Source organism: Mandrillus leucophaeus, unplaced genomic scaffold (genome assembly GCF_000951045.1).
Source record: "Mandrillus leucophaeus isolate KB7577 unplaced genomic scaffold, Mleu.le_1.0 Scaffold235, whole genome shotgun sequence".
Taxonomy (NCBI): domain Eukaryota; kingdom Metazoa; phylum Chordata; class Mammalia; order Primates; family Cercopithecidae; genus Mandrillus; species Mandrillus leucophaeus.
Window position 1 is genome coordinate 169,279 of NW_012102421.1, and position 11,260 is coordinate 180,538.

At 42.0% G+C, this 11,260-nt stretch overlaps 2 protein-coding genes across 2 annotated transcripts in view; both read right to left on the minus strand.

The window, feature by feature from the left end:
* Window positions 1-11,260, minus strand: part of LOC105541166 (putative pregnancy-specific beta-1-glycoprotein 7) — a 62,096-nt gene that overhangs the window by 5,020 nt on the left and 45,816 nt on the right. Inside the window, exon 6 of the mRNA XM_011982070.1 lies at window positions 3,109-3,124. Coding sequence (XP_011837460.1) covers window positions 3,109-3,124 — 16 coding nt within the window. The remainder of the gene's footprint in view (window positions 1-3,108; window positions 3,125-11,260) is intronic.
* The window catches only part of LOC105541211 (pregnancy-specific beta-1-glycoprotein 2-like), a 10,800-nt gene continuing 5,518 nt past the window's right edge, over window positions 5,979-11,260 (minus strand). Inside the window, exons 3-4 of the mRNA XM_011982141.1 lie at window positions 6,598-6,876; window positions 5,979-6,211 (exon numbers count right to left, since the gene is read on the minus strand). Of these exons, the coding sequence (XP_011837531.1) occupies window positions 5,979-6,211; window positions 6,598-6,876 (512 nt within the window). The remainder of the gene's footprint in view (window positions 6,212-6,597; window positions 6,877-11,260) is intronic.

Sequence of the window (11,260 nt, forward strand, 5' to 3'; positions counted from 1 at the left end):
GTATAACCTAGATGGAATAGACAAATTCCTAGAAAAACACAAAAATATGAATAGAACTATAAGTAGTAATAAGATTGAATCAATAAAAGCATTTGATGAAATTCAATATTTTTTCATAATAAAAACATTCTAACTAAGAATGTAAGGAAACCACCTCAACATAAAGGTAATATGTGAAAATCCCAAAGCTAACATCATACTCAACGGAGAAAGACTGAAAGCTTTCCCTGTATGAACAGGAACAAGACAAGGATGCTGCTTTGGACACTTCTATTCAATGTAGTATTGAAAGGTGTAGTCGGAAAAATTAGGCAAGAATATTAAAAAAGACATTCAAATTGGAAGAAAGGAGTAAAATTATTTCTGTTCGCAGATAACTTGAACTTATATCTAGAAAATCCTAAAGATGGAAGAAACCTATAAGAATTGATGAATGAATTCAGTAATGTTCCACAATACAAAATCAACATTCAAACATCATTCATATTTCAATACACTAACCATGGACAATCCGAAGGGAATTTAAGAAAAAAATTTTAATTTGTATTAATATCAAAAAGAATAAAATATTTAGGAATAAGTTTAACCAAAGAGGTGAAATAATTATACCTGAAATCCATAAAATATTGCTTAATGATGACATCAATAAAATGAAAGACATTTTATTTTCGTGAATTAGAAGACTCACTGTTGTCAGGAGGACAATGAAACCCAAAGTGAGCTGCAGATTCAATATAATTCCTCTAAGAATCTCAGTGACATTTTTGCAGTAAAAGAAAAATCCGTCCTAAAATTTATATTGAAAATCATGACCCTAAATAGACAAACAAATTTGAAGAGGAAGAATGAAGCTGGAGGACTCACACTTCCTGATTTCAGCATTTACTACAAAGCCCCAGTAACCAATACAGTGTGGTACTGGCATAAAGGAGGACATAGAAATTAATGAAATGGAACAGAGACTCCAGAAAGAAATACTTGCATACATGTCCAAATGATTTACATCGAGTGTGCCAAGATCGTTCAACGGGGGAAAGGACAGTGCTCACCAAATGATATTGGAAAAGCTGGATATCCAAGGGCAAAAATGAGTGGAACCTGTACCTAACATCATATACAAAAATTAACCCACAATAGATCAAAGATCTAAATGTAAGAGCAAAATCTATACAACTCTTAGAAGAAAATATAGGATAAAAACTTCATGATATTGCATTTCACAATGATTTCTTGGTTGTAACAACAAAAGCATAGGCAACAAATAAAATGGATAAATTGGACTTCATAAAAATGAAAACCTTTTGCATATCGAAGAACATTATCAAAAAAGTCAGAAGGCAACACATGAAACGAGAAAAATATTTGCAAATTATAAGTGTGGTAAGAAATTAATTTCCAGAATACACAAAAAACTACAAGTTAACAACAGCAAACATCCAAAAACACAATTACAAAATGAACCAAGGATTAAAATGAGTTTTCTCCAAGGAAGATATACAAATATCCAATAAGCCTATGCAAAGCTCCTCAGCATCACGAATACTTAGAGATATGCAAATTAAAACCACAATGTGACACCACCTCACACACTTTAGGATGGCTTTGATAACAACAATGACAGCAACACAAAGCAAGTGTTTTCAAATAGACGTAAAAATTGGAGCTCTAGTGCATTGCTGATGGGAATGGGAAATGTTATAGCCACTGTAAAAAGTGGTGTGGCTGTTTCTCAAAAATTTAAACAATAAATTACCATTCGACCCAGCAATTCCACTTCTGGACATACTGCCTATAGAATTGAAAGAAATTTGAGCAAATATTTGCACATTAATGTTCAGCGAAGCATTACATACAATAGCCAAAAATTGAAACAATGGAAAATTCCATTGAATGATAAGTGGGTAGGGAAATGACGTATATCTCTACATCGAAATGTTATTCAACCTTAACAAGGAATAAAATTCCAATACATCGTGCAAAGTGGATGAACCTTGAAGACATTATGCTAACTGAATTAAGCCAGACATGAAAGGATAATTATTCTATAATTCCATTTATAAAAGATAGAATAGCCAGTTACATAGAGACAGAAAGTAGAATGGTGGGTGCTAAGGGTTAGGGTGAGAAGGCGTGAGAGTTACTGTTTATTGGGTACAGAGGTTTAATATGGTAAAAGGAAAAAGTTCTGGAAATGGATAGTGTGATGGTTACACAACACTAAATTGCACACTTAGAAATAGTTAATGATAAGCCTTATATTGGATATATATAAAGTGTCCTGGTAGTCTTACACTCTATAAATACACACTTTTTGGCATTGCCCCTTTCCTGCCATGCAGAGCCCCAGAGGTGAATCTCCCTATGTCTCCAAGTGTGCATCACTCACTCTCCTCTGTGCTGTGTCCCACGTGCTGTGCCCACAGCCTCATACAACCGGTGACTTCAGAGCCAGGACACAGCTCAAGAGTCTGCCCCGAGGCTCCCTTTCTTTTAATTTCCTTGCAGCCTAGCCTTCATATCAACTGGCAGTTCGATTTAGCCGAATTCAGGGCAGGCCACCAGGGCTCTTTCTCCACACATGCTGGTCCCACACCAGGTGGAGTCAGGCAGGGCCAGTCACCGGAGAAGCCCGGAGCAGATTAGGGAGCAGTCTGAGCTGCTCCTCTCTCATCCAAGGGCTTTCCTACTCTCATTTGGGGGAAAAATGTGAGCTTGTTTCAAAGCCTCGGATGCTCCTTGTAGCTCATGCAGTAGGGGAAAAAAAGACGTGGCAGAAAGGGATGTGTTGGTGACAGCAAGAAGCAACTTGACCTTGAGGACTCTCCTCCTTGTCCCTCTGTGAAGCTGCTTCCACCACATAGGGCTCAGGACTGACAAAGCCCCCTCCCTACATTTCTCAGTCTGGACGCAAAGTCAGCCATGAGAAAACAGGAAAACAAGGAGAAGAGAGTCCGTGGAGACAAATTGGGAGGGTTCAGGAGGAGAATTTAGGATTTGCTTCTGCCAATGGGACACAGGCTGGGAATTAAAATGTTTTCCTGACTCTTCTCTGAAAGCCAGATAGACTCCACCTAAAACCCTATTGCCAATGATGCAGGATCCACTTACCAGAGACTTTGATCGTCTTGAATGCGGAACTTGAGCTGCCAGTGGCTGAGTTACGAGCGGAGCAACCATAGATTCCACTATGATTTGTAGTAATTTCACGGATAAAAAGGTCTTGTCCTGATTGCAGAAACTTCCCATTAATCGTCCAAGAATACTCTGCCGGTGGGTTAGAGTCCGCGAAGCAGTACAAGTAGAGGTTTTCTCCTGAACGGTAATAGGGGAATGGAGAGAAAATGCTGGGGATGTGTGGACCATCTGGAGTAAAGAGAATAAAGTCACAGGTGATGTCATCTGAAGGAAGGGGATGTTCCTGGTCTCTTAAAGGGACACACTGTCCCTCTGAGCCAAGACACACCCTCAAGGCCCAGCCAAACCGCTCCTGTGTTCACTGGGCCAAAGTCTGGGATATTCTCCTGTTTCTCCCATCACAGGCTGTAGATTCCAAGTCTCCCATGACAAGAGCATCTCCTCCCCTTATATTTTTGTTTAAGGCTGTACATACCCAGAATTTCCCAGGGCAGGGAGTCGTGGCCAACCCTGGTGTCCAGAAATAAAAGTGTCTGTACTTGGACCTGAGAGAGACTGAGATGCCTGGCCTGTGTTCCTTTGGATTTTAGTGGGTGACCTGGTCCACAGAAGAATCAAAGATACAAAGGACATCCAGGGTGACTGGGTCACTGGGGGTGCTACCAACTTGGCCCCATATTTCACATTCATAGGGGCCTGTGTCATTTCTTGTGCCATTGCCTAGAATGAGGATCCTGTTTTCACCGGGTTGCTTTAGCCTGGGACTGTGTGGATAACAGAGAGAAGATTGTCCTGTGTGGCACCTTTGATTCCTCCACAGGCATCCTTCAATCAGAGTTGGCATCTCTCTCCCCTCAGCCCACCCGATTCCTTGAAAACCAGTAACTGGTGCGTGTGTCACAAGACAGATGCATGATGATCTAAGGGCTCAAAGACTGTGAGGCCGTCTGCTCTGTCTTAGGGAAGCACAGACTTTCTCAAGTGTGAATTGAGCAGCAGTGTTGGGTCACGGACAGACATGGCAGTGGGAGTCATAGCCCCTGGTACCCCTCCCAGTCCCTCTCTAATGAACTGACTGGCTGGCTCACCTTGGATTCCTTACCTGGAATGTGCAACTGCTGGGCCCCTTCCAAATTCCATCCTACTTTGCCCCCCTAGATGTGATTTCTCTGCAACTTCCATTTCCAAGGATATTCTAGAGATGAGTAATTGTCCTGAAACCCTGAAGATACTGAGCAGCCTGGCCTGGGACTGGATGTTTCAGCAGAAATAAAACAGGGGAGACCAGAGTCAAGCCTGGAGGTCAGTTCAGTCATCAGGCCATGGAGGCACAAGGTGGGGCAGTTTTCTGCAGGTGTTTCATGATGACTTACTTGAGCCAGTGACCTCCAAAGATAGAGCAGAGTGCAAGGAATGATGTAGAAAGAGTGAAGGGGACAGGCAAGAGCTGGTGATTTTGGAGTAGAACCATGTTCCCTGTTCTGGGTTCTTTAAGTTTCCTCTCCTTCTGCAGAGGGCAGGTAAGGACTAAATGGATCTTTCCAGAAATACATGTGGACATTTGCAAATGCAGAATGGACTGGTGGAAAGTACGGGAATTAACTGCTGGAAATCTGGTCCTCCTGGACCATACATGTTTGATGGATATGAGACAAATTTGGGGAGAAGTTTTGCAAATATTTTCTTTCATTGGACACTCTACTCTCTGATTCCATGGGTTTGACTACTCTAAGGACATCATGTAAGTGGATTCCAGAGTGAATCTGAGTAGAGACTGCTGGTTGCCAGGAGCTGGGAGTGGGGAGAATCAGAAGTTGTTCATGTGTGTGCAGTTTCAGTTATGCCAGATGTGGAGGTTCTAGAGATCTGCTGTATAGCTTGATGCCTATAGTTCACACAGATTGAGTGTTTCTTATGCATAAGACTTAGGACAAAAAGTGTTTTGGATTTCTGACATTTTTTTGATTCGAAATATTTGTCACATACTTACTGGTTTAGCATCCCAAATCTGAAAGATTCAAAATCTAAAATGCTTCAGTGAGCATTTCTTTTCAGCATCAGATTAGTCAGCAAAAGTGGGTGGTGATAGGCTAAATACATTCTTGCCCTTTTTTTTCTCACCACGTTTCCAGCTTGGTGATTAGTTCTTGGTCAATTCCATACTGACCATGCTGCACTTGTATGTTTTTGAAGGCTTTGGGATGTGAGAAATAATGATTGCTATTTTCTATGTCATCAACACTTTCCACCTTTCCATGATTGCATCTTTTTCTCAGTGTCTCTGTTGTGGCAGTCATCAGTAAGAGCATGTCAGGTCAGATTTAGGACAGATTTTTGTAATTCTGCAAAAAAAATGTTACTGGGATTCTGGTAGGGGTTGCGTTGAATCTGCAGCTCACTTTGGGTAGTATTGTCATCCTAACAATATTGATTTTTCCAATCCATGAAAATGAAATGTCTTCCCACATATTGATGTCGTCTTTAATTTCATTCAGTAAAGTTTTGTAGTTTTCAGAGTATAAACCTTAGACCTTTTTGGTTAAAATTATTCCAAAATATTTTATTCCTTCTGATGTTAATGACAATGGAAATTCTTTCCTGAATTTCCTTTCATATTGTTCATTGTTACTGTATAGTCTAAAGAATGATCTAGAAAGAGTGAAGGGCACAGGCAAAAGCTGGTGCTTTTCGAGCAGAAACATATTCCCTGTCCTGGGTTTTTGATTTTCCCTCTCCCTTTGCAGAGGGCAGGTGGCTCTTCTCTGATAGCCAGATAGACTTCTCTGGAAAACATATTCCCAATGCTCCAGGAATCAACTTACCAGGGACTATGATCCTCTTGATTATGAGATTTTTCCACCAGTGACTGAGTTATGCATGAAACAGACATAGACCCCTCTATATGTTTTAGTGATTTGGAGGATAAAGAACATTTGTGCTGATTGCTGGAACTTCCTATCAATCAGCCAAGAATGCTCTGCCAGTGGGTGAGAGTCTGTGAGGCAGGAGAGCTTGGGGACTTCCCCTGGATGGTAATAGGGGTATGAAGAAGAAATGGTGGGAGCGTCCAGGCCATCTGGAGCAAAGAAAATGAAGTCGTAGCTGATGTTGTCAGAGGGAAGGGAAAATCCTGGTCTATGGAAGGGCCACAGTGACCCTGTGAGCTAAGTCACAACACTGAAGTCCCAGCCAAATCCCTGCTGTGTTCACTGATCAGGAGCCTGAGACATTCACCTACTTCTCCCATCATAAGCTGTGGACCCTGAGTCTCCCATGAGAGTAGCAGCCTCTACTCTCTCATTGTTGATCAAGCCTAAGCCTACTGTTAGGACTCGTGGCCAGCTTTAATATCCAGGGATAAGGGTCTCTGTACTTGCACCTGTGAGGGACTGGGAGGCCTGGCCTCTGGCCATGTGTATTTGGGATGGCAGCCTGGCTCACAGAGGAACAGAAGATACTTACAGAGGAGATTCAAGGTGACTGGGTCACTGCGGCTGGAACTCCCTGGGTTCTTCATTTCACATTCATAGGGTCCTGCAGTATCCTTTGTGACACCAAATAGACTGAGGGTCCTGTTGTTTTCAGACAGTTGCAACTTGCTACTGATAGGGAGGTTCTGACCATTTATCCACCACAGGTAGCTTACATCCTGAGTGTCAGGATCACAGGATAAGATCACAGTCTCCGTGCACTCCCTGGGGTTTAAGTTGCTGCTGGAGATGTAGGGCTTGGGAATCTCCACTGTGCAGATAACAGAGAGAAGATTGCCCTGTGTGGCACCTTTGATTCCTCCAAAGACATTTTTCAATCAGAGATGGCATTTCCCACTTCAGCCCACCCAAGTCCTTAAAAATCCATGGCAGGAGTGTGTGTTACAAGACAGATGCATAGCAATCTGAGGGCTCAGAGATTGTGAGGCTGTCTTCTGTATGTGGGAGAAGCACAGACTTTCTCAAGTGTGAATTGAACAGCAGCATTGCGTAATGGAAAAACATGGATCCAGCATCAGAGCCCCTGGTGCCCCTCTGCGTCCCTCCTTCTCCAACTCCCTGCCTGGCCCACATTGTGATCCTCACTTGGAGCATGCAGTGCTAGAATCTTCTTAGTTTCAGTCTTACTTTGCTCTCAAGGTATGTTTTCTCTGCAGATTCCCTTTCCAAGGGCATTCTAGAGATGGATGATGGAACTTCCCATTGTCCTTAAACCCTTTGGGTAGAGGGAACACTGGCCTGGGACTGGGTACTTCAGCAAAAATAACACAGGGGAGACCAGAGTCAAGCCTGGAGGTCAATTTAGTCATCAGGGAGTGGAGCTACAAGGTGGGGCAGTTTTCCCAGCTGTCTCATAGTGACTGACTTGAGCCAGTGACCTCTAAAGATAGAGCAGAGTCCAAGGAATGACCTACAAAGAGTGAAGGGGACAGGCAACAGCTGATAGCTTTGCACCAAGACCATGTTCCCTGTCCTGTGTCCATGATATTCCCTTCCCCCTGTAGAGGGCAGGTGAGGACCATGTGGATCTTTCTAGAAATACATGTGGATGTTTGCAAATGCAGAACTGACTGGTGGAAAGGGCAAGCATGAACTGATGATGGAAGTCTGATCCTCATGGAGCACTTGTGTTTGGTGGCTATTAGACCAATATTTGGGAAGAAGTCTTGCAGATACTTTCTCTCATTAGACATTCTACTCTCTGATTCTGTGAGTTTGACTACTCTATGTACCTCATCTCAGTGGATTCCAGAGTAAATCAGAGAGTAGAATAGTAGTTTCCAGGAGCTGGGGTGAGGGGAATAGGGCATTGTTCCGTGGGTGTGAGCTTTCAGTTATGCAGGATGAGGAGGTTCTAGAGATCTCCTGTAGATCTTCATACCTATAGTTCATACAGATAAAGTGTTCCTTTTGCAGAAAGCTTAAAACTAGGTGTTTTGGAGTTCTAACTTTTTTTATTTTGGAATATTTGCAGTAGATGTACTGGGTTAGCATCCCAAATCTGAAAAATTTTAAATCCAAAATGCTCCTGTGGGCACTTCTTTTTAGCACCACATCAGTGGTCAGAAGTGTTGGATTTTGGTGCATTTCAGATTTTGGATTTCTGGATTTGGATGCTCAATTTGCAATATTGTAATTTTCCCATAAAAAGTTGTCAGGTTTTAGACCTCACGTTATGATGTGACTCTAGTAAGAAAACAAAACAAAACAGAAATTGAGGGAAACATTAAAATGTTGTCATAAGTGGAAATGTTTACTGATGGTCCAAATATCTACGATGAATTGCTGGTAGTAGTATTTCTCTTGATACCCAATTAAGGTTTAAGTGTGGGGTGAATTCAGCAGAATCACATTATGCTCAAAGAAAGATGTCAAAGGTGATTTGAAATTAACAAGTCCTTGAGTAGAAATAATCCCGTTAAAAGGACAGAACTGGTCAGTGTGTCAATTACATAAAGGGAGGAATGATGCCGAATTAAAAGAAGTGATGTGTGTTACGTTAGTAAATATAGAAAGAACTCCCTGTTTCTAATTTCTGTGCAGAGTTAGGAAAAATGGGGAGGAGCCCAAAACAGGTATGTGAAGTGCTGTCTTCATTTTCTCTCAACCTCAGGAAATGCAACTAGAGTTTAAGTTTGTGTGAATTAGGAAGAGTCTAAGTGAGATGCCATTGGGTCATATGTCCCCCACACGAAGAATCCCAACTTATGAAAATGACATCATCATGGGGAAACAATCGAATGTGGCCCAGGTAGGAAAACCATCAGATAGCACCTGCGGGCCATCTCCAACAGGTCCCCGAACCCAGCAGTATTCCCATTATGTGAATGTTACAGCCTTGGTAGTTGTCCCATAACTACAAAATTTAAAAATTGCTATTGTCAATACAAAGTGATAAATATGAAGTTGAATATATTGCTCCATTTTTTCCCCTACTCTTTTAGGACTTTCTTGTTTCATTTTTGGAAGTTTCTATTGACACATCCTCAAGCTAGGGATTCTTTCCTCAGCTGTGTGCATGATACCAGTAAGCATCAAAAGCATTCTTCATTTCTCTAACAGCATTTCTTTTTTCTGAGATGGAGTCTCACTCTATTGCCCAGGCTGGAGTGCAGTGGCACGATCTTGGCTCACGGCAAGCTCTGCCTCCCAGGTTCACGCTATTCTCCTGCCTCAGCCTCGCGTGTAGCTGGGACTACAGGCACCCACCAGCACGCCCAGCTCATTTGTTTGTATTTTTAGTAGAGATGGGGTTTCACCGTGTTCGCCAGGAAAGTCTCGATCTCCTGGCCTCGTGATCCGCCCGCCTCGGCCTCCCAAAGTGTTGGGATTACAGACGTGAGCCAGTGTGCCTGGCCGTCTCTGAGGGATTTTAACGAGTTGTCGACTTTTGAGTTTGTTCAATTGTTTACTTACTGTTAATCAAGTGACAAATTACAAGCTTTTTATATGCCTGACAGGAAACCAGAAGTCTCTAGAAAGTGACTGGAGAACACGAGTTCCATAGTAGGTTGAGGATGGAGTCACGAGTGAAAGGCGTGAAATCAGCCCATGGGCTTTGGAGACTACAAGCCTGTCCAGCCTCTGACACCCTGGTGAGTCAGTGCAAAGATTACAACAGTGACAGCAAACTAGCATGGCTGACTCCATCTGGCATCTAGTCTCAGGCTGGTTGTCCTCACTCATTCCTGGACATAGGCCAGGCTAACCATGGGAGGAATTTAGTTTATGGTTTAACTCTGAAGAAACAATGAAAATAGTTCCTCCATAACACTAATACCCTTATTTTGCTCAGGGATTGCCTTTGTAAAACTGGTGAAAGACCATGAGAGTAAGATTATAGGAGGGCAGAGAATTCTGCTAAAATGTAGGCACAGTTTCTATAATCCCGTACTGCTCAAATGTCATTTGCCCAGAGTTTACAAAATTCGTAACTAATTGCTCCTATAGGTAACATCACTATTTCAGAACCTGAGATTGGTCTTTTGAGATGTTTCTCGTTCTTTGCATTCTGGCAACCCACTGACCTCATCCATACCCATGACTAATGGCTCAGCCAGTCACGTGGCCCCCACCTAGAGGCGAATTGAAGCAAAAACAGATCATTTCCCTCTGCCCCCATGATTCCATCCCCAAACAATCAGCAGTACCGATTTTTTAGTCCTGTGACTCTGAAACTATCCTTGAAAATCTCTGTCTAATGTTGACAGCTGGTACCATTCCTTCTGAAACTATTCCAATCAATAGAAAGAGGGAATCCTCCCTGACTCATTTTATGAGGCCGGTATCATCCTGATACCAAAGCCTGGCAGAGACACAACAAAAAAAGAGAATTTTAGACCAATATCCCTGATGAACATTGATGCAAAAATCCTCAATAAAATACTTGCAAACCAAATCCAGTAGTACATCAAAAAGCTTATCCACCATGATCAAGTGGGCTTCATCCCTGGGATGCAAGGCTGGTTCAGCCTACACAAATCAATAAACGTAATTCAGCATATAAACAGAACCATAGAAAAAAACCACAGGATTATCTTGATAGATGCAGATAAGGCCTTAGACAAAATTCTAAGTTTCTTCATGCTAAAAACTCTCAATAAATTCTGTACTGATGGAACGTATCTCAAAATAATAAGAGCTATTTGTGACAAACCCACAGCCAATATCATACTGAATGGGCAAAAACTGGAAGCATTCCCTTTGAAAACTGGCACAAGACAGGGATGTCCTCCCTCCCCACTTCTATTCAACATAGTGTTGGAAGTTGTGGCTAGGACAATTAGGCAAGAGAAAGAAATAAAGGGTATTCAGTTAGGAAAGGAAGAAGTCAAATTGTCCCTGTTTGCAGATCACATGATTGTATATTTAGAAAACCCCATCATCTCAGCCAAAAATCTCCTTAAGCTGATAAGCAACTTCAGCAAAGTCTCTGGACACAAAATTAATGTGCAAAAATCAGAAGCATTCTTATACACTAGTAACAGACAAAAAGAGAGCCAAATAATGAATGAACTTCCATTCACAATTGCTTCAAAGAGAATAAAATACCTAGGAATCCAACTTACAAGGGATATAAAGGACTTCTTCAAGGAGAACTACAAACCACTGCTCAGTGAAATAAAAGAGGACAC